The 23,242-nt window shown below is 50.1% G+C and overlaps 2 protein-coding genes and 1 long non-coding RNA gene across 3 annotated transcripts in view; 1 reads left to right on the forward strand and 2 right to left on the reverse strand.

The window, feature by feature from the left end:
• Window positions 1-5,099: 5,099 nt before the first annotated feature.
• Window positions 5,100-5,800, reverse strand: LOC117186494. The gene is made up of 2 exons (XR_004471553.1): window positions 5,689-5,800; window positions 5,100-5,626 (listed from the first exon to the last, which is right to left on the reverse strand). It is a non-coding gene; the product is annotated as an uncharacterized LOC117186494 (long non-coding RNA).
• An 11,017-nt stretch (window positions 5,801-16,817) lies between these two features.
• LOC108152714 (protein spaetzle 5) overlaps window positions 16,818-23,242 on the forward strand; it is an 88,725-nt gene continuing 82,300 nt past the window's right edge. The window contains exon 1 of the mRNA XM_033386544.1: window positions 16,818-16,912. The gene's annotated coding sequence lies outside the window, so the exon portion shown is untranslated. The remainder of the gene's footprint in view (window positions 16,913-23,242) is intronic.
• On the reverse strand, window positions 19,426-21,870 carry LOC108152712 (carnitine O-palmitoyltransferase 2, mitochondrial). Its single transcript, XM_017282246.2, has 3 exons — window positions 20,732-21,870; window positions 19,875-20,669; window positions 19,426-19,810 (listed from the first exon to the last, which is right to left on the reverse strand). Exons 1-3 carry the CDS (start codon window positions 21,796-21,798, stop codon window positions 19,645-19,647), a joined length of 2,028 nt encoding a protein of 675 aa, XP_017137735.1. The 5' UTR covers window positions 21,799-21,870; the 3' UTR covers window positions 19,426-19,644.

Consider the following 23,242-nt stretch of genomic DNA (forward strand, 5'->3'; position numbering starts at 1 on the left):
AGCTCTGCCCACATTCCGCCTCATCTGGGGGGAAGCCCTGCTCGTGCCTCCGTATTAATTCAATTGAAGCTTTCATTGTATACAATGTATACATTCCCATTTTTGGTTTTTCTTTGGGCTTTCCGCCCCCCCTTGATCCGTTTGTGGCATGTGCGTGAGCCGCTCCGGCAAAGCCATAGAAGGCGCCACAGAGACAACGCCCAGGATTACTCCTTGTTGATTTATTTTCCCTTTGAATTTCAGTTTTCCCCGTACTTGTCAGGGCGCCTTCTCTGCGGGCGGCTTCCCAGACAGGTTTCTCATATATTTGTAATATTTTCATTTCTCAATCGCAAACTGTCAGTCAGCTCCGAGATGTATCCTTTCCTTTTGCGGTTGCAATCATTTCTGAAAGTGTCTTTTTCCTCTCTCTTTTTGTTGTTGTTTTTGCTTGTGTCCTGCCAATCAATTCCATGAGTTTTCATTTACTTCTTTAGAGCGAAGGATGCTGCTGACTAGGAGGAAGCCACGAGAACAGTTCAGATTAATCACCGAGACATTTCCACTCGACTGCCGGGCTGCCGTTCCCCGCTGCTCCCAGCTGGACTCACTTGAATCGCGCAATTACACAACGGAATCTGTTGCCAGAAGCAGGATCCGGAGCCAGGACCCGGACCCGGAGCCAGGAGTGTGGAGTGTGGAGTGCCGAATGCCATCCGATTTATTGACAGTTGACCGCCGGCCAGCGGCTGGCTTTTGCCCGACAACAAGATTTACGGAGGCCCAAAAACCGAAGGAGGCCGAGGCTGAGTTATCTGTCCCAGTGGGATTCAGACCGCAGAAGCCTGATCCTGCAAATTCCCATAATATTTTCCTTTTTCGGTTGGCTTAAGCTGCAAGCCGAAAAATGCAGCAGCCGAAGGAGCAGCCGAAGGAGCAGCATAGCATAGCGCACTTTTAATATTTGTCTTTTGTTCTTCACACTGAAGCAGCTCTTCGGAAAATCTCGACACTTTCCCCATACCCTCCCACCCCCCCAAAGGAGCAGCTGCTGCGATGCGCATTTCGAGAGTCGAGAGTCGAGAATGCCAGATGTCATAGCAATATATGCGATGGCTTTCCGATGTGATGGCATAGGTGCAAATAGGAATTGATATGTCAGGAGAAGGAGAAAAGGAGGGAGGAGGGAGGAGGGAGGAGGAACCTCCTGCTTATAATCGATTGGAGGCGAGTGCCAGAGAGTCAGTCAGTAATTTAAGCCATTTATAAGCACTCCGCTAATGGGGCTAATGAACAGAAGGGAGGAAGGCCTCCTAATCCTCAAGGCATTTGCCGAGGCAAAGCCCCCCCCCAGTCCCCAGTCCCCAGGCTCAAAAATTAACAAGATTTAGTGTTGAGTAAATGAAAGCCAGTAAAAGCGGATTACAAATGCGTTTTGCTCCCTGAGGGGAGGCAGGGATGTCCCAAATGTCCTTTTTCGCAATTAGAGATGCAGCCGCAGTAAAGGCTTTGTTGCTGATTGAAAGGGCCACAGCTGCAATGTTTTTCCAAGAAATTGAGTTTTCAAATACCTATTTGATTGATAATTTCTTTTCAATTTATTCCTGCCACGCCCTGCGGCCGCCTGCTGCAGTGCCATGGCCCCTGCCAAGTGCTACATCATTGTCGCCACTCTGCCACTGCCACAGCCACTGGCACAGCCACTGCCACAGCCACTGACTCAGCAGTAACCCAAGCCAAGCCTCAGTGACCTTTCCGCATGGCTGCCCCTCGACTCGGGGCTGGGGCCTCGGCTTCGGTTTCGGTTTCAGTTTCAGTTTCAGTTTCATCCTTAGACTCCGATGTGGAGTGGAGATAATAAATTCCAATTGAAATACAATAAAAAACTTGGCACATCAACAGAAGTTGGCATAAAGGATCTGTAGGCGAGCGGTGCCATAATTAAATGTAAATTTTGTCCAAACATGTGGGCCATCGTGGGCAATAATGCAGCAAATAAATAACGTATTTGCAGTTATAAATCCAGCCACTCCATGGCCCGCCCTTGGGGGGGGAAATAATGAGGACCCCGGGCATTGGGGCTGCGCCAGGAGCGACTGCGTCATTGTTCGCAATGCGTCTGCAAAGTTTTTCGCTGCCTCCTCGGCTCTGGCTGCCATTCGTCGTTTTATCGTCCTGCCACAGGACACCCAGACATTAGCACTAATATGCATAAGTATGGCCTGGTATGCCACGGCCCCACCAATTCGGAGTGTAATAAAGGCAGAGGGCGAGCAGAGGGCGAGCAGAGGCCCGGGCTTGACGGTTACCCTGGTATTCGAGGGACGGATGTGCCACCTTTGCCCTGCTACCTCTTTTTCCCCACGGCCACAACTCCAAAAAATCGCTTACCAAAACGTTCATTAGTTTTTGCAATCCATTTTCGGCTTTTTCCCGCAACGAACAGCCCCTAGCCGAGTGCCTCGTGCCCCATTCAAAGTGGCAAAACGCTGTTTGACCCAACAAAAAAGCCACACAACATGGAATTGCCCCTGGACCAGCCGGTAAGGCCTTATTGTCGACACCCAGGGCCAGGGTGGCCCGTTTTGGCCGGCTGGGCGTCGACTCTTATCAACCGGCCAAATGACAGTTTTATGATTTCGGCTGCTGCTTATCAACTCCAGCGATGTCAGTGATGCCAGCGGTGCATTATATTGCGACCTTTTGTGGCTAATCAAAAAGAGCTTACTACCTTGTTGTGGCCAAATCCTTTGGGACACTCCCACGGGGCGGCAGTGGAGATACGCGGAGCAGCAAAAGCAAAAGCAAAAGCAAAAGCAGGAAACGGATGCGAGCCAAGTGCCATTGCCATTGCCATTGCCAGTGCCATTGCCAGTGCCAGTGCCAGTGCCAGGGCTCGGTTTACTCGGCGTGTGCGTGTCCTTTGACGTCCGCCAAGTTGGCCATAAATCAGCCACAACTTTTGACGGAAATTCAAGACCTCAGGAGCCCGGCCAGAAGGAACTGAGCAGAACGGCAGCCAGGCGGAAAGGACTTCAAGACGGCAAGCTGAAATGAGCTGGAAAAGCCACAGATTTAAGCATTTTTCCCCAGAAGTTTGTGTTACGTTACGAATATGTATTTAAGGGTTTCGGCAACAAAACCACTTCGCATATCTTGCCAATCCTTCCAATCCCTCCAATGGTTGCTGGAGGATACGCGACTCGATCTTGGTGGTGTATTTATTTACTTATTTTGACTTTTACTTTCATTTTTTATTATACATGAATATTCTTTTTCTATTTTAAAAATTTTTTTATTAAAGTTGTCGATTAAATTATTTTCAATTCATTTAATTATTTAATTTATTATATTTATTTAAATTTTTTATTAAAATTGTCGATTTAATTATTTTAAATTAATTTAATTAATTATATTTATTTTTTTTGTAAATTATATTTTTAAATTTATTTTATATATACATACATGTATGTAAATTTAATTTTATATATAATTTTTATTTATTTATTTTTATTATTTATAATTTATTTTATTTTATTTTTATTTGTAATTTTAATTTGAATATTTTTCTCTTATTTAATTTATTTTTTTTAATTTTAATTTTTATTTTTTATCCGGGAGTTGCCCCTATTCGTTTCTGTTGCCAAAATCTTTTGTCCAGAAAATGTTGCACCCAAAACTGTCATCCTTGGCATCCTTGGGACCGCAGAGCACAGGTCTGGCTCTGGGAAGAAATCAATAATTTAAGTGAATGTTTTGTGGGCATCTGTGGCATACATATGTCGGAGTATCCATGGGGATCCCCCGACTGCCGGCCGCACTCGTGCGAGTGGTGTAAGCCGGCAGATATGCACATAAATAAGTGAACCTTGAGACAGAGTTCAAGCCGAATTTGACCAATTGGCCGGTCTATGGATGTTTTTTGTCGAGCTCCCTTGGCTCTTGCTTACCTCTGTCTGGCCTGGCCTGGCCTGGCCCATTGTATTGCTGAGTGGTCTGTGATTTAGCAAGCCCAAAAGACCGAAACCGTTTTCGAGCGTAGCAATCAGCACCTATCCTCCGTCCACATGCAGAGGCACGGACAGGGGCAGGGGCAGGGACAGGGCACCCACTGGGAGGACACCCAAAACGGGCTCCGAACTTGGCCTTCCGCCTTCGGATTTGGCTGCGGAAAAACAGCTAGCGGATGTTGTGCGCAACGAGCCGAGTCATGACATTTGCATAACAAATTCCAAATTTCATTCAGAAAGCTCCCCGGCGGCCTGGCTGGAAACATGTTTATTTTGGATCATTTCATTCGGATTCGGATTACATACCATTCGGGGAGTCCCTCATAATTAAGGATATGTGTCAGAAATATCCAAAACTCAAAACTCAAACGCTTGTGCTTCGTTATTCAATCATTTGTTGCCGCATGCCACAGGAAAATTAGCGAGTTTTAAGCCGGCGAAACGTGGGCTCGAGGCCACCCAATGCGGAGAGGAATCAATGGAACTGCGGAGGGTGGGGTGGAGGGAGGCGGAGGGAGGCTGCGTGGGTGCGTCTGGGTCTGGGTGCGTGTTCATCTTGTCGTAAAATCAAATCAAGGCCTCATCAACGACACAAAGTAACATTTTGCAGAGGAACAGTGGAGTGTACGAGGGGCAGAATTTAATTGAGAAGAAAAATAGATTTTCACGAACAAAAATTGTAACATTAAATATAATAAACTTTTATTTAAGCATAATTATTTAATTTTAATATAAAATATTTAAGAATAAATATTCTATTCAATTTGTAGCTCAATATGCTAATTTTAATTTAAAATATATATTATTTTTTTCTCATTTTTTATTTATTTTCGATTTTTTTATTGACATTTTTCCCCTGTGTGTTTAAATGGAAAAGGATTCTGGATATGGCATTCAGGAGTGCTTCCACCAGTACGGTACCACGTTTGCCCCACTGTGCCGTTCGGCTTATAGGCAACACCTCCTAACGGTTGACTACGTAACCAAATGACTTACGGGGTTTTTGCCATTCCCCGTAACCGAATAATTTGCCAGACGAGCGAGTGCGCGGGACTTTGAAGTCGCGTCGCCTGGCGGCACGCATATGCCGTGCCGTTCAACTACTCGAGAGTCTGTTGTAATTTGTTTATTTGCTTCGGGAGATTCATGGTTTCTTTTTCGGCTTGTGTGTGTTGTCACAGACTCCGACTGGGGGAAGGGGAGCTCCTTCCTGTCGCATACGTGCCAGGATCTTCCTACGGAATGAATCTGCGTGGGGGTTGTGGCGGTTGTGGGGGCGAAGCCTGAAGGGCAGTCAAAAATTGTAATTCAATTAGCTGCAAAAAGGCTCAGGTGCACACTGCCACACGTGCCACACGCCAAAAGTGTGGCCGCCGAGGCTTGACACGGGTCAGCGATCAAGTGACAGTTTCCTAAGCCTTTTGCGGCAGGGTCCTTGGGGTGGCGGCGCGTGCTCCAAGTCCTCGGTGCCTGCTCCCTGCTGGTGTTCAAAGACGTCGCTTGAGGACAGGCCCATCTCTCCCGTCCTGCGGCTGGGCCGGCACTTTTGGTGCAGGCCTTCCTGCAGGGCCCGGGCCCGGGCATGGGCCTGCCACACTCTCTGCCGGTCCACTTGGACTCTCCCCTTGGAGGTTCTTCTGCCAGAGTAAATGTACCGTCAGCGAAGGGCTCTGGAGAAGCTGATCTGCCATTCTCTTACCTCTTTGAAGCTGACCTGCTTGCCTGGCATTATTTTAAGTGAATTTTGGTTTATTTTTTGGGTTTTCCGAATGTTTTGTGTGTAAACACTGCCTGCCACATGTGGCAGCTCAAGCAAAGCAGCCACAGACACAGAGACAGACACACAGCCATCTCATTAGAGGATCTGCATTAGGCAAAGCCGCATCAAAGCGCTCGCAAAATGGCGCTGCTTTGCCCAGGGATAATCAATCAGAGTGGCTGCCCTGGCTCTGGGGCTCTGGGGCTTTGGGGGTCTGGGGGTCTCTGCGGTGGCAGCCATGTGGCAAATGCGGCGGAAACAGCTCGCAAACTAGCTCCATAAATTTAAGCCCCGAATGGAGCGCCGCGCAAGTCGGCCGGAAGTATTTGTAGCTGCTCGCTCACTGCAACCGGAAATACAAAACAAATTCCCCAGAGACACAGACAAAGAAGCATAGCAAGGGGGAGGAGGGGCAGGGGGGCAGGAGCGGCAGGAGGGGAAGTGGCAAGTGCAGAAGAAATTAATGAAACAAAACGAGAAATTGAAAGCCAAAAAGCTAACGAAAAGAGCTCCCGGCCAAGAACGAGAGTCGAACCGCCGATATGCTTCCCCCGTGCGTCTGCTTTTTTACGTGGAAATGCGTCGGAAAATGTGTGCAACGGAAGTGGCAAAACTGCAGCTCTCAAAGAAAATTGAATTTGGTGCACACGTCCTTGAAATTTCCCCGGATACCCGTATGAAGGGGCTAAAAACGGAGGAACGAACCTCTCAAGAAACACTTTTGCCGCCTCTCGAGATGGCAGGAGGAATACAAACAATAAGAGTACGATACATTAATAATTCCCAGAGGTTCCCAACTTCAAACGACATACTAAATTGAGCTCCACATGAACTTTTGCCTGATCTTCTTAAAGATTGGGCGCTCCAAAGGAAATGCCATTCCGATATTCGTAAAGCCATAATTATGCTTTCCCGTTGATAGCCTTGCCTGGCGGAATCGCTTAATCCCACTAAATCGATTCGGAGAGCAGAAACCAATGAGACAGCCGCTCAAGGGGCCCCCAGCGAAGTGTATCCAAGCCGTGCTCCGGCGGTTTCAGAGCAGACAAATGGCAATGGCAATGGCAAAATGGCGCCACTTCCACATCCGTCGAGCAATAAACATTAATGCGCAATTAATGCCGGGTGTCTGTCTTCACTTGCCGTAATGCTGTCGTATTCCGGATTGCGTTGTCTTTGGGGTTCTTTCTCTCCCCGCCAGCCGTGCAAATCCCTCCGTCTGTCTGCTGTTGCCTCATCTACGCTGTGATTAACGTTTGGCGCCCCGTCTCTGTCCCCATCTCTGGCCCTGGCTTATGGCCATTGGCAGTCGGCGTAACGAATGAAATCAAGAGGGCAGGACAATGCAAACACGCTTATTTTTGGCCAGTCCTAGACAGACACTAACGTGGGCGGAAGGCATTTGAAGTGCCACAAAACTTTTCCATTGATGGAGTATCTTCTGAGTGCCGACAGCTTGTTGCTAAGCCTCGCCCCGCCCCCGCCACCGCCCGTCTCCGTTGCATGTTTGCATTTCCCTCGACACGTCTGGGATGCCTGCAACGCCTGAAACTCGTGTTCTTACCACTGCATCATCCCCGTCCCCCCCGTTCGTGTACTCTTCCTGCCACTTGAGATGCGGCAATGTCTGCATATGGCCCGAGCAAATTTATAGCTTGTTTGTTCGCTCATTCAATTCGGTTTTCGGTCGTAGTGTAAAACAATTTTCCACACGAAACACAACAAAAAAAGCAAACCGAAGGGAAACTGTCTCGCTCGAGTGAATTTTATGTGTGGCACGTTTGGCAATAAATTTGCACGGGGGGGCGTGGCGGTCGCGGTGGGTTTACAAATGGCTGCTTAATCCTCCATTTGCCATTGAGATGCCGGAGATGGAGATGGTGATGGATTTATTTGGTCTGCGGTTAACACCTGTTTTTGGTGGTGCCTTCCCCTCCGTCCTCTCCGTCCTCTCCGTCCCTTCGTGTCCTGTGGCCCGTGTCCTGTGTGTGCGGTAATTTGATGGGTTTTTCCCTTCTGAGGACACTTCATGTGCCTTCTGTGGTTGAATGCCCCCGCTTCCTTAACCCCATCTCTGATGGGGGCTGGGTCCAGGGGCTCTGCCTTTGTCTCCCCTGCCCAGACAAAGCATTCGCTACTTGGCTGGCCAACAATTTGGTGTCATTTATAACCCTTGGCCGAAACGACGAAACGATTTATTTTCCTTGATTTTCGTTTTTGTCTGGCGCCAGTCAAATTTTGATAAATGAACGCATTTCTAGCTTTTTGCATACACTCCACTCCCCCCCTCCCCACTCTGTGGGGTTTTCTGGGCACACATCTGGCAGCTGCATTTTTTCAGCTCCATTTGGCAGATGCCAAAGTTTGCTTTATCGCTTATCGCCCCATCCGTAAGCTCCATGTGCAGCGAATTCAAATCAAGGCTTGTAATGACAACAGACTGAATGTTGGATGTTGGATGTTGGATGCCACAAAAAATTAGTCCAGTCAATACGGGGGAAAAGGCACAAGGCACAAGGCGGAGGGCGGAGGGCGGAGAGAGTTTTGCCAACGTCAGTGCAAATACCGAAGTGGTTTTTATTGCCTTTTTAGTTTGGGGATGGGATGGGATGGGTCCTGCAACAGCCGGCGCCTCCAAATTCCTCATGTGTGTGTCCCTGTATCTGTGTGTATCTGTGTGTGTGTTTGTATTCCTGCCAGTGAAAAATTGCTGGCCTGTTTCCCATTGATTTGATTGACACTTTTATTGACACACTGTCGTTGTTGCTGGCCAAGGTTTTACGACCTGCCAATGAACACGCATCGAGGGGGTAAGGGCCACAGCCAGAGCCAGAGCAAAAGCCTTTAGCCTTTAAGCCAAGATTCAATGAGCTGCTGGAACGTTCTTTCATTTACAAATATGCGAACGGTTTTTATCGCCAATTGAAACTTTATTTTTTAATACTCCTCGCCCCACATCAATCGGCATCAAGGCAAATGGCCATCAAAAATCACAAATATTATTGCTGACCCAACACACGCTCTGGGGTGCCTTTCGAGTGGAAAATATTTCTAATTTTGATGGGGTACTAGACCGTGTTAGGCTTTCGTTTTGGCTTAAAGCAAGTCCTTGGGCTGCTGTGCTCTTTAAAGGCAGCGCCACCTGATGGACCTTGAAGCCCTCCACATTCCATGGGGCTCACTGCTGCTGCTAGTAAAATTCTGGTCTCACCATGAATTTTCATGGCCGCAACTCAGTTTTTTTTATGCGTGTTCCACCGGAACAATGGCCGGGCAATGAAGGCCACAGCCCACAGGCCACAGGGCCGGGCCGGGCCGGGCCGCCCGAGAGTACCCATAAAGTATGACATTTGCTAGCCTTTTGTTTGGCATTAATCCATGGATACTGGCAGGAACAGGAGCTCTAGATGGGGCCCGCAATCGCCTGGCAATTAATCAGGCTTCATTTTCACTTAATCGCGGCCATGATTTGCACGCAACTGTTGCCCGTAATATTGGGTCTATTACGGGTACGAGTACGAGTACGGGTACGAGTACATTCCATATATTTTAACAACGCTTGTGGTTTATTTAATTTTCATTAGCCAGGGGTCCTGGGGTCCTGGGGTCCTGGGGTCCATGAGGTAATCGACAAAACGCCCAAATTATTTTCGCCGGTCAGTTCGGCGGAAATAAAAACTTATTTTAATATTCGCCGCCTGGCAACTGGCATTTTCTCTCAGCAATTTATGGTCCCACTTGCTCCCAGTCCTTGACTCTGGCAACTTAATTACGTATTTAAATTCCAACTGTGCCGCCGAACAGCAGCAGAATCGCGATTGCGGTTGTCATGTTGCGAGCCGTCGTTATGAGAAGGCATAAACAACATGGCGCCGCCGAAAATAGGAGGAGAACCCCGGGCCAGGCACGGTACAGGGGAAACCCTTTGTACAAAACATGATAGCAGCCACGATGACAAAGGAAAGCCTCCTTTCACTCCTCGAGGCACCGCCCAATGTGCAGATCTAAACGACGGGGCACTGTGCGGCATGGCCAAGGCCACGAAGGCCTATTGAAACTTTTGAGTGGTCATTAACAGAATCTGTACGAAATCAGAGGGGACATCATTTAATATTACACAACTCGTAAAAGTGGCGGAGCCGAGAGAACAGACAGTAGTTTCGTTATTACGAAATATGCCAAAATGTACGAAATATGAAAATATTTAAAAAAATATCACATGACCAAAATTACAATAAGAAAAGATTTTACAACATCCTTTGGTGGTTAGCTAAGGGAATCCTCAGAGAAAAAAAGCTTAGTATACCGAGCACACATCTGCATGTGGCAGCGCCCCTCGGCCGGTGGGGCGGTAGGGGGCCTTCTGCCTTCTGCTGGTGGCACACCGGCCACATGATGGTGCAGAAATTGCATATCAACGTCCAAATCGATGGAAAAAAAAGTATCCGTATTTAATTAAATATTTCGTTCTTACATACAAAAATAGTGAAATGAAAACGAATTTATTAGCACTTAAACATAAATGTATTCAAATGTAAATAAATATAAAACATTTTAGATTAACTTAAATAAATATTTAATTTTTAAAGGAAATTTATTTTTACAATTTCCAAAGCCGGTATTAATTTTTAAATTAGGTCATATGCTTTTAAATATATATTTAATCTTTAAATGAAATTTATTTAAATCAAATCTGTCCATATTAATGCAAAAATATGAGGGAAAACACTTTCTTTTTACGATTTCCCAGCCCGATATTAATTTTTTAATTAGTTATTATATTCAAAATGAGTATAGGGGTATATTCGATTTGTGGTGAACATGGATGTGTGTATCGTCCGAGCCGATTGAGTCCTGTCTGTCCGTCCGTCTGTCCATCCCTATGAGCGGCTAGTGCTCAAAGACTATAAGAGCCAGAGCAACGACATTTTATATCGGGACGTCTGTGATATTTCACTGTTACGAGAATAATTCAAAAATTCGCCCCGCCGACTTCCACCCGCACAAAGAGCAAAAATCTGTGGCGTCCACAATTTCAAAGATACGAGAAAACAGAAAAATCAGAGTCGTAGAGAATGACTATATCTTCTAGACTGCAGAATCTGAACCAGATCGTATAATTATTATAGCCAGAATGATGAAAACAATTTCATTTTCTCTCGCTCTGTCTCTCTCTCACACACACGTTTCATGGTCGGCTTAGCCTATTGCTAAATGTGAGTTCCTAGATCTCAGAGACTATAAAAGCTAGAGCAACCAAATTTGGTATCCACACTCCTGGGATATCAGACGTGCACGAGTTTGTTTCGAAATTCCGCCACACCCCCTGCCGCCCCCACAAAAGGAACAAAAGGACACGCTCAGACTGTTTTTCTGTCTCTCTCGCACGCACTCTTTGTCGTGTCTGCCGGAGAAGAGCCATACTGATTCGGTATTGGGTATAAATGTAGAGTTGCGGTCGCAGCAGCAACTCCCTCGTTTTTTTCTCCCGCTGTAGGAAATCATATTTAATTAAGCTATTAAAACCACATTGATTGCCGCATTCAGTACGTAATAAAAATTAAACTGACGTTTAGTGGGGGGTGGGGGGGGGGGTCTTTGAGCCCCATAAGCCCCACCAATATTAATTTCATCAATTTCAATTAAGTGCAAATATGACAGGCTAATATTCGGTAGGTAATTTTGTGGCGAATACATGTCGATTATTTATTCCATTGTGCAATGTTCCCATTGTTCAGGGCTCCACTATTTTCCCGCTGTAGTTCTAATGGCTTCTTGAGCTGAAAAGCACATACCATCGGGCACCCTTCAAGCCATCCAAGGACCAAGAAACAGCAGCCATCTTTACTCTCAATTTCAAAGAAACATGCAGCGAGGAATAAATAATAGAGTGCTCCCCTTTCCTCCTTCTTCAATCGACTCTCTGCCACATTAATCCTGGGGGCGGGGGGCTGGTGGGCAGGGAAAACTGTTTCCATTTGCCGGAAACACCTCCCATCCAGAGGCGAAGCGGAGTCCTTTCCACATATGAAATTAGTTGTCTGGCAGGGGCATTACACGCACATTAGGAGCGGTACGGCGGTACCTCATCGCATCTGCATAAATTTCGGGGGGGGGGGGGGGCTGGGGCTGTGGGAAATGGTTGGCTTTTACGATTCTCCGTCTGCCTGCAATTTGGTCTTTCGTTGCGCCCTAATTTACGCGGGGACCGACTCGGCTCTGGGCTTTGGGCTCTCGGCTCCGTTCCCTATTGATTTATTAAGGCATGTATTGTAGGCCCCCATTCACGCCCTCTCATAACTGTGTGTGTGTGGGTGTGCGTCTCCGTGTGTGCGTGTGTGCGTGTGTGCGTGTGTGCGTGTACGTTTGAGTCATTCATTGTTCGCTCACGCATTTGGCTGCCTTCCACATTTTATGGCCTCCCCCCCGACCCCTGGCCCCCTGGCTTTTCCTTCCGCGACTCGAGGCATTGATTCATGGTAAATTTATGCAAATTGCCCAGTATTCCGTTTTCCCTGGCAGAGTAACTCCACCTCCATATCCTCGACTTTTGGCTTCTAAAAATAGACAAGGCGCCCCAAAACCACGCCCGTTGATTAGCCGAAAAGGCAAAAGAAGAGAAATGAGAGCTGCCTTTCGGTCTTTGCCTTTGCCTTTCAATTAAATGGTTAATTGCTTGCAGCTTTTACCAGCTGCATGCAACTTGGCGTTTGGTGTGGCTATGGCTCCAGCCCTGGCGGTCTGTGGGTAAGACACACACAGGGCGTATACGTCATATATATTTTGCTCGCATCAATGGCTCGGGAATGGAGTTGGCAGAACTTTTGATTGCTATCGCGGCGTCTGTCTCCTGTCATAGTGGTGGGGGAGGGGGGGTTTACTGCTATTCTGGAATGTGTGTGTGTGTGTGTTCGTGGCCAGAATATTCTTGGCGAAGAAAAGCTTCGAAAACTGAAGGCAAAACTTGATGACGTGGACAACTAGGGTTTTGCTTTTGGGTTCCTTCAAGAGCTGAAGGTCAATATACTCCACGCTCTCAAGTACTTTATTTATGTATGTGTCTCTTGTGTGGGTGTGTGGGTGTGTGCTTGTGTGCTTCCACTTAGAAAATGTTCGCGTCATTCGGTATCCAGCGGATTCTTACAATCTTTGCGGTTGTAAAATCAATTCCCTTTGCACTTTCCACCACTGCCACCGCCACTGCCACCGCCACCGCCACTGCCACTGCCACTGCCACTGCCACTGCAACCGATGAGATGCATTGAGCGATGACTAAATCCGTGCTTGTCCCGCATATTGACACGCCAACAAAAGGAGATGAGCGGAGAGTAGAGATGTCCTGACATTCTCGAGTTCTCTGGGGAAATGCTGGAGAGAAACAAAGCGAATCGAAACGAAATGAAACGCTCAAAGCTACAGCGTAATGTAATTACAAAAATGAAATACGAGACACTTGACCCAGATCCGTCTCCGTGTCCCTCTCCCTGTCCCTCTCTCTGTGGCCAGGACACCAAACAAGTGACTGCCGGACAAAGGATAAAAAGGTTTTCTTTTGCGCCTTTTCTAATATGGTTTCCAATGAAATCCTGCAGGAAGAAGGAGAATTATTGCAAGGCTTGCAATATACTCCACACACCCCCCCTCCCCCCAACCCCATAACCCGCCTGTTGTTGGCCATAAAGTGGGCTAGCAAACGAGAGTGAAAGAGCCTTTTACGTGCAACGCTCCTCCGCAAATGGAAAGTTACGCAGTGGAGGGCGGACCCGTCATAACTTCTGCTCCAAGCCGGAGCCGGAGCCAGCGGCAGGGGCAGTGGCAGGGACTGGGGCAGGGGCAGGGACTGGAGCAACCCGAACAACTTCACTCCCATTTCGGTGCACACATTCAGACATTTGCAGATGTACATAAATCAAATGTTGTCTTGAAGTTGGCCCAGATAAACGAATGAAACTATATACGGCCAAAGCCGAGGCGCCAATAAAAGAAGTGGAGCCCAAAAGGTGACTCGTGATCGATGGGCGGTTACCCTGGAAGAGGAGACCGAAGACCGAAGAGGAGAGGAGAGCAGGGGAGAGGCTTGCCTGTACAGGCTGATGGTTTCCACCAGGCCATCAATAGGGACATTGCTGCACTTGAAACCGAAGCTATAGACCTCCAAGGACCACGCCATGAAGCCGGATCTATAGGATCTATAGGACCCTGCAACGAAGAGCTATTGGAGCCGCTCGAACTGCAGCTTCGAATCCTCCGAAATCATTGTATAAAAACCACTGAAATATACGAAGGATAGAGCAGCAGGCCTAGCCAGGAGCGCCACAGGGAGTGCCCCGAAATGTTCCCCTATTGAATATGCCACAAACTACAGGGTGTCCAAGCGGTGGGGGAGTAATTTGTTGTGCGAAAAACAAAACTAAAATTACATGCAAACTCCATGAAGGGGAAGGATACTCGCATTTCGGGGACTGCGCCTCGAGGCGCCACAAAACGCGAGTCGGGGGGGCTTTTGCTTCGGTGAACTTGGTGGGATAGGGTGAAAAATATGCAAAAGTTCTTGCCCTGCCCCCGAATATAGATTGCATTTCCGAGTGGCTGCCCCCCGATCCGATCGCCTGGCGCTCTGTGATTTGTGATTTGTGATTTGTGAGCCGGGGACAATCAAAAGAGCGACGGCACACGAGCTGAAAATTGAATTAACCGCCCTGCGGCGTGTTCCTTCCGCTTCCGTGGTCGCCCCCCAAAATGGCAGCGAGGGCTGGGGGGCAGAGGGGCAGAGATAAAGTCCTGGCAAGTGGCTGAGCGATGGCCTGGGAATGATAATAAAAGTGTGGCTGGTCCCAGAAGTAAAGTGGAAATGTAAACACGTATGTGCCGCATGCCGCTTGCCGCATGTGTGTGACGAGGCACAATTGACTCGAGTTGACTTCCCAACAATGGCCTGGCTTTTGGGGCTCAAGTTAATTGTGTTTGGCCCTTGGATGCCTGGGCGCTGCACAGGGTTAATCGCTCGAACAGGACGTAACAGGAGTGTGGCATGTAGCATGTAGCATGCTCGAATTGCCACAAAGATAGTGCACGAGACCATTGTGTGACTGACATGTTAATTAAAATTACTCATACGCCGTGTCTGCCTGCCCTGCCAATTGTATCTAAACACTAGGCCGGCCGCGCGGCAACATGCTGCCGGGCACGGCACCCAACAAGTGTCTTAGCAGCATGTGGCCAGCTGCTATGTTGCTGGCGCTGGGATGCCAGCCATATTGCCGCGCTCTTCGCAGGTTTTTCTTCGCTTTCCTTTTTTCCCCGTCTGATCTGACTCTGTGACCGCCTGAATTTTCTGGCCCACTGCCACCCCAGCTGTGAGACGACAGCGAAATCAATCCTCTAATATACTATGTATGCACTCGAATAGTTTTTCTTTCTCTCTGTCTGTGGCTTTCACTTCCGCAGCGGACGACTCATTGAGTGTTTGTTAATTTTATAAATAATTACATGCAATTAGAAATGATTTTTCTGCGGTGCCGCCTCCTCCTCCTCCTCCACCACCACCATCTTCTCTCATCCGGCTGCCTGCTGGTGGCATTTATAGAGATTGCTCTCAGTCTGGCCTAATATCCTGCGGCAATATCAATTAACTTGGATGCCAAATGCTTGAAGGCCAAATACAAACACGGGCTGCCTCCAAAATTGGTTTTCAAGTGCCCTGCCAGCCACCTGTGCAGACATTTTTCCCTGAATGGCTTCGCTCATAAATTGTATGTTAATTACCCGAGGACATGCTCAGGGGACACAAACACAAGCACAAACACAGGGCAACTGTGTATTTGTGTACTTAAGGTTGTCAGAACCTGGTTACGACTTAAGGAATGGAAGGGGCGAAACCCAGAAATCGGGCAACCAAACCGAGGCATTTCAGAAAAGAAGATAAGAAGAACGCACGCTTGGGCTGGACGAAAAACACTAAAGGCAACGAGAGAGGCGACTTACGTCATGCTCCCCTTATGCGACGCTCATTGAAAATCTGCATTCTTCTTTCCTCGCCCGGCACATGCCCAACACAGGTGCACGCACTGCCCTCTCCCTCACACCCACTGTACTCACTTACTCGCCAAATGCACAAAAGTTCGCTCTCCTATTTTGAAGTGGGGAGAGTAAAAGAATAGAACCAAATGTCAAATGAGAGAGCTAATCGGGCGCCGATCACATGGAACGCAGTAACAGTGGGTGAGAGAGAGCGACTAAGCCACCGCATGGTAAGGTGCTACAAGGTGTTCCGCTCGGTTCTCTTTCGGATCTGAGCTTTGCGAAAAGAGATCACGTTGCGTGGGTGGGACCACCTTGCAAAAGTTCTCCCGCTCTCATTTTTTCACCCGGTCCAAGCGCGCGTTTGTAGGTCAGCTCCGCGCTGCAATGGTGAAAAATCCGACGGGAAAAAGGTCGCGCAGGTGTGAAAAGTGAAGTTTAGTGTAGTGATGCGTGATTAAATACAAAAAAGGGTGTTTTATTTCGGCGGGGGCGTAGCAAAAGGCAAAATGGCAACAAAAAGGCAGCTCGTGCATATTTTTTTCGTTTTGCTTTCGCAAAAGCCGCAACCGAGAGAGTGGGAGCGAAAGAAGTTGGGAAGCAGGAGATCAAAGAACGAACGCTTTTGCACCGCTCTCCCACTCCCATTTTTTCACCCGGTCCAAGCGCGCGCGTTTCTGAGTTTGCTCCGCGTTTTAATCCGTGAAAATCGGGAAAATGCTGCCAAATCCGACGGGAAAATTGCCGCGCAGCTGTGTAGTGTTACGGAGGTAGTGATTTAAAATGAAAAATGTGCGAAAATTTCGTTTTAGTGCAAGAAAAAGTGGCTGTTCAAGTGCGACGGTGGAATGAGTGAAAGTGAAGTGTAAATGGTGTTTTTTTTTTTTGTATTTTTTTTCGTTTTGTCACGTGATCTGTGCAAATGTGTGGGTGCAAAAAATGCGAGAAAAGCGGGAAGTTCTGCCCCTCTCCCGCTGCATCTCGTGCGCGTGCCGTCGGCGCTCTCTCGTGCTCTCGTATCTGACTCTCTCTCTCGTTAGTATTCTCACGCGATCTCCAGTCCTTTGATTGAAAAAGCGCTTGAAGCCGGCGAATGGAAGAATACGCGGCCGTGAAGAGAGCAAACGACAAAATGTGCCAAAAGGTAGGAGCGATAATAAAGTGTTTCGTTGCTGTTTTTCTTTACTCTTTACCCACTTGCTATCTCTCTCTCATTTACGTCTCTCTTGGTGAAGATGTTTTGCTCTCCCTTCCCGTAATGCCGTTTGAAATCGTTAGGGTCTTGGCCTTCAGTGGGCACTCGGCAGCTTTGATATTAACATAACTTACGGACCCTCCTTGGGGGCCCACCCCCCTCGTAATTATGGGTAGAATATTTAACACGATTGGAGCGTGCCATATGCGAGTGTGCATATATCTCATCTTCCCTGCTGGCCCCTGTTCAGGCCATTAATTTGTCAAGTGTCATAATTGGGTCGCAGCTTGTAATAGACCAAACTGATTTCCATATTAATTGGTCATTAGGCCAGGTACGGTACGGAAGTTGCCTGCCCCTTGGTGGAAAGTGCATTAACATGCGGCCAGACATCGCCATACGCATCGCATTCGCATACGCATCGCAGTGTGTGGGCCCCAAGTGGGGAGGAGGGGGGCTGTTAACAGCCTTGTGGTTGCGGTCACACCCCAATGATGTTGCTGCTGCTTTGGCAACCGCAAGGAGGAGGAGTCGAAGGGGAGTCGAAGAGGAGCACAAGTGCTAAAATCGCTTCTCATTTCGGGCCAAAGGCAGGGCGAAAATTTTCCCATAAATCAGTTTGTGGATACCCGGGGAGGAGGGGCGCGCCAAAAGTTTGTCTGCGGCCTGCGGGAGGGGGGGATTTTAACGAGGCCTAATGGAAAAACGTGCTGGCTAATGAGGCGTACACGCAGCAGCCGAAGGTGGACCGTGGACCGTGGACTCGTCGCGGTCCGAGCATAAAATTAAATATTAATATTCAATTAGAAGGATAATTATTGATTTCCCCCTCGCTCCTCGCTCCTCGTCCCTCGCTCCTTCTTTGTTCATCGCTTGCCCCAGAAAATGTAAAATGAGAAAGGATTGACGTAGATGGCTGGGTGGCTCCATTGTCTTCTGGTTGGAGCCTCATCTGCAAGCGATGCACGTTACGAGTTTTTTATTGCAGCCACATGTCGCCTGTTCTCGTCAGGGGCAAGCAGAGGGGGAGGGGAGGGGAGCAGCAGGAGCAGCAGGAGCAGCAAGGACTCGACACGACATGACACGCAGATGGACAGACAGTCGGAGTCACATTTTGGAATTATTTAATGAGCTGCCCGCCTCTCCGTCCGCACTGTACGCCATATTAAGTCCTGGCGACCGAACATTTATCAAACACCCACCCAAGGTCCCTCAGTCACACATGCCGCATGCCGCATGCCGCATGCCGCACAGTCCATACGCAGATCCCACATTTTGTATGCGGCATCAGTTTAATATGTTTTTAATTGTCCGCCACTGCCAAGGAGAATCTACTCGACTTTAATGACCTCCATCGGAGTGGGAGTGGGAGTGGGAGTGGGAGGGGGAGGGGGAGTGGGGGCGGGAGGATGTCTCCTATTTAATTTTTTAATGCCTCCCATTAAGGCCAAAGGCGGTCTCGTATATCAACTGCAATCTTCATGGGAGCCACCTTAAAGCAAGTTAATTAATTTTTACAGCAACGAGCAAACAGGAGTCCCGAGGCACAAACAGAGGAAGGGGCCGGGGCAGGGGCCGGGAAAGAGGCAGAGAAAATTTGGCTATAAATCAACTGATAATGTCGGCACATTTAGCGACAGAAACGACTTCCCCCGCGGGCCCGGGGGGGGGCCTACGGGGGCCACGGCAATATTTTGATAAACTTTCGCCATGTTTTCAGATGGGGTTCCTTCCCGATTGATGTGTGCGGCGTGTGCGGCGAGTGCGGCGAGTGCGGGGGCACAAATCAAAAGCCAACAACTTTTCCACTGGAGCCACAGACGATAGTTCCTTCGGTTTGCTGCAGAAGGGTCGCCACTTGGAGGCACTTTTCTGGGTCAGGATGCGGAAAAGCTTTAATCAGCAACACGACCAGCCTAATGCATGGCGTTTCCTTTCCCTGCCCTGCCCCTGCCCCTGCCCATGCCCCTTCCACGTGGCCAAGTGGTGTGACAATGGAAGGTCAAAGTTTACTTATGCCGAAAAGGGATTCGGGGCCTCCACTCGAAAAGGGTCGGGATGTCATTTCTGTAAGCAGTTTTGGTACCCGGTACTAGAAGGGGTACATATGTGGGTGGTATGTGGCTGCCAGATCATTATTATAGCTGGGGCCTCTCTCTCTCTCTCGCTCTCACACACTCTTCCTCGTGGGAGATGGAGGAATATCGAAAACGGGACCTTAACCATCGCTCGTGGTTCCCCCTCTTTCTCCCTATGCTTTGCCCTCCCCCTCTCTCAAGAAAAGTGCGAGAAAACCACCCGGTAATACAAGTAGAGCCGCGGCCCTTGCCGCTACCACTCCGGCAAGAGGCTTTCCCCTCCTTGGGGGTAGACTTGCGCTGCTTAAATACTTTAAGAGTTTCTTTCTTTGTTTTAGGTTAAAAATTGAATTGGCTTTCCCTCGGGCCGAGCTTTTCCTTCGATTTGCTAGTTGTGGCGTCATTTATGCCACCCTTCCGGCCACAAAGGGCCTTCCGTGGGGCTGGGCCGAACATACAACGTACATATTTTCAGTCTATAATCTATAAATTGCAGAGCTTGGAATAGGGACACACAAGGCATGCCAGGGATGCAATACATTGCAGAGGCATCAGCATAAATCTCATTCTGTTTACGGCCATATGTCCGGACGGAGAAGCCTTTTATTTGCCCTCCTTGCTGCCGCTGTCGCTGTCGCTGGAGCTCTCCTTGATGACGGCACATATTTTATCGAATGCCGATTCCAGGCTGTCAATAAACACCTTGCCGTCGGCCTGGTCCCTGTACGTGGTGACAATCGCTCCGGCGAAATCATTCTGTATGGAATAGCTGCGGCAGAGAAGCGAGAACAGATCAAATCAGGCCCCCAGATAGCGACAGGAGGTAGCCTTACCCAATGCCAAAGCCATTCCGCACGACCGGGCCAAAGGAGCCCGCCAGCAGGGCATCCGAGCCCAGGGTGGAGGTGCTGATGATGTTGTTGTTGAGGCGCCGATAGGCCTCCGTCTCGTAGAGGGCGGGCACGGGCAGGCCCTCCCGCTGGGCGGTGTTCCGCAGGGCGAAGAGGTGCCGGTCGAAGCCCTGGCCCATGGCCGCCTCCTTGGTGAGCTGCCCGTGGACCCGGCTGCACTGGTCGATCATGGCCCGCAGCTCGCCGGCGGGCGGCCTGCTCCGCGCCGGCTGGAGCAGGGCCTCGCAGAAGCTCCTCGTGGCCGTGGTGCAGGGCCGCATCGTCTCGGTGCGCCCGTGGCGGAAGGCCGAGGTGCTGCAGGACTCGTAGCTGCCGACGTAGCCGGCGAAGGCCTGGCGGTGGGCCAGCTGGAAGGACAGCTGGATGATGGAGTCGGGGCTCAGGCCGTACTGCTTGCAGGCGGGCTTGTTCAGGTGCGGGTACCGCAGCAGGTGCATGTCCAGGCCGTCCACAGTGGCGGCGTTCTTGGCGTAGGCCTCCGCCACGGCCGACCTGGTCGCCTCGTCGATCTCGAAGTCGATGGGCCGCACGTTGCCCAGGTCCCCCTCCGCGGGCGTGTGTATGCTCTCCGTGGAGACGAACGGCTGCCGCAGGGTGTCCCTGTAGAGCTCGTTGAAGTAGCGCAGAACGGCGACGCCGTCGCCCCACGAGTGCTCGAAGTTGATGGCCGTGGTGCCGTCCGCGCTGATCAGCAGCGAAATGGACTTGTCGAACCACCTAAAAGGAGAGGGTACACCGATTACTCCGATCTGCCCCAGCAGAGGTCCCTTTTAGCTCACCGATTCTCCGCCTTTCCCGCCAGTAGATGCTTCAGCAGCGGCTCCTGGTTGCTGTCGTCGTACACGCCGTCCTCCTCGGAGTCCAGGCACACGCAGAAGAGAGCGGCGTCCACCTCGCTCTGCAGCAGATCGGCGTTCCGCGGGTTGCTCACAAAGCGGGCCCTGTTCTGGGCCCACTCGTCGCGCTGCGAGGCGGTGAGGACGCCCAGCGGGACGGCGGCTGCCTCCCGCTCCGAATCCAGCCGCAGCACGGCCCTCAGCCGGCCCAGAATGACGCTGGGACTCTCGATGTAGCCGCTGGAGTCGAGCACGTTCACCGCGTACATGTGGCCGCGCCGCATCACCAGGACGTGCTTGGAGTCCGGCGCCTGGACGAGCTCGTCCCGCCCGAGGCGGGGGATCCGCGCGGTGCCGAACAGCCTGCTGTACTGGCTCATGTCCAGGGGGAAGGCCTTGAAGGCGTACGAGGCGTAGGTGGCGAGGGCCTTGGGGGCCACCTTCATCCAGCGCCGGTAGCCGGCCGTGTCGCTCTTCTTGGCGTCCATGTGGTACACCTCCGGCTCGAGCAGGTCGGCCTGCAGCGACCGCCAGAAGCGCAGCGAGCTGATGATCAGGTTGGTGGCCCGCACCACCTGCTGCTGGTACTCCGGCCGCGGGTCGCTCTTCATCACCAGCAGCGGGTTGTAGTTGAGCGGCAGGGGCACGCGGTCGGCGAGGTACATGTCGAACCACGGCTGCGATATGTAGCTGGTGTGCTTGTTGGCGGCGTCGCTGGCCTGCAGCCGGACGTGCAGCTCCATGCCGGGGCCCTGGCGGAACTCCTCGACCGCCCGCCGCGTGCCGCCCTGCTCCTGGGGCGTCAGCAGCGGCTCGACGGCCGCCAGGAAGCGCTGGCAGGTCTGCTCCAGCCGCGGGATGGGCAGGCGGGGCAGCGAGCGCTGGAAGTAGAGGGTCGGCAGCTTCGAGCACTGCAGGTACTGGTAGTGCTGGCCGTGCGTCGTCGTCGTGCGCGACGAGTTCGTCGAGAGGAAGGAGAGGCTCCTGTTGTTGACCTTTGCCCTGAACATCTTTGTTCCCTTTTGTGCCACTTGTTCAAAGTCCAAAGCGGAGCAGCCACAAGCCAGCGAGAAAAACAGACAAACAGCTGCTCGGCGATCACAGCCGATCAGCTGATCGCTGCCGTCGATAGTTGTGTGTATCGATAGCAGGCGATGTTTAGGCGCGCGGGCACGACAATTTGAATTTCAATTTCATTCCAGTCTTTTTTTTAGTGGAAATTTAAGGTCTTAAAGGGAAATGCGAAAACTCTTTAAGCCCTCCACGCCACGCCCATAACAATCAGCCATCGATTTGTTCGGTGGAAGGTGGTAAGTGCCCCCCCCACCCCCCCCAAGTGCTTAAGCGTGCCTTCACCTTTTGGGGAAGACACAACGGCGACTCTGACCCCTGGATAGACTCGGCCCTGTGGCAAGCCGTTTATTTGCTCTCCTCGTCTGGCCGAGCGGGGTGGGAGAGAAGCGAAAGCGAAAGCAAAAGCCGGAGAATCGGTGGATATGAAAATTGGAATAAAATTTTGATGCTTTGTCGTTTGCCCATCGATTTACCCGTGCTCGCGTCTCCCCCCCCCACCCAAAAGAACGCTTAAATTAAGGAAAGTGTCCTGGGAAAAGGGAAACGTTGGCGGGGGGGGTGGCTCCGGATGTGGATGCGGCTGCAGTGTAATTGGGCAAAGGGAAATTGCGTTAATATTTAACCAGCCAGCGCTCGAAAGTGCAAAAGTGAAGCGCATTAAAAGCGGAGCACGGAGCACGGATCCGGATCCGGGCAGTGCCAAGTGCGAAATTATGCGAAAGCGGATGGAGCCCTTTTCCGCAGAATTATTAAGGATACGACTGAAAGCGTGGGCTCTGAAATGTTAAATGTTGACCAAAAGGTCGCGCCGCGGGTGGCCAATGAATGTGTTTGACCGCGAATCATCCGCCTCCGCCTCCGCCACCCGCCTCCTCACCCGCCTCCGCACGGGATGAAATCGGTTTTTCATTAATGTCAGATTGAATTGATTGTTTAAATGCCGCAAATTCCGTAATAAAATTATATTTTATTCAAGAATTATTGACATAAGAAAAATCGAGTAAAATCGAACACTTTTTAAGCCTAATTAAAACTGTACTTGCAGCACTTGCAGTACTTTGTATACAATGCAAATAATAATGCATTTATTAATTTTTAATTTTTTTCTGAACGCGCTCTTTAATGAGCGCCATTCAAGGGCCCCGCCCAGGGGGGGGGGGGGCGCTCGTGGGGGAGGGCGAGAAATAAATGAACTCCAAAGCTCATTACCAGCCGAGGGGCGGGCGGGGGGAGGGTTCTGGGAAGGAATGCCGCTAGAAAGAAGTCCTTAAAAAATACGCTTTTTGTATTGCGAAAAATCAACAGTCCCGGGCACGCACACGGAGGGAAGCCTGAAAGGGTCCTGCGAGGGGTGGGGGGGGGGGGGGGGGGGGGGGGGGG

The sequence above is a fragment of the Drosophila miranda genome, chromosome XR, assembly GCF_003369915.1.
Source record: "Drosophila miranda strain MSH22 chromosome XR, D.miranda_PacBio2.1, whole genome shotgun sequence".
Classification (NCBI taxonomy): Eukaryota; Metazoa; Arthropoda; class Insecta; order Diptera; family Drosophilidae; genus Drosophila; species Drosophila miranda.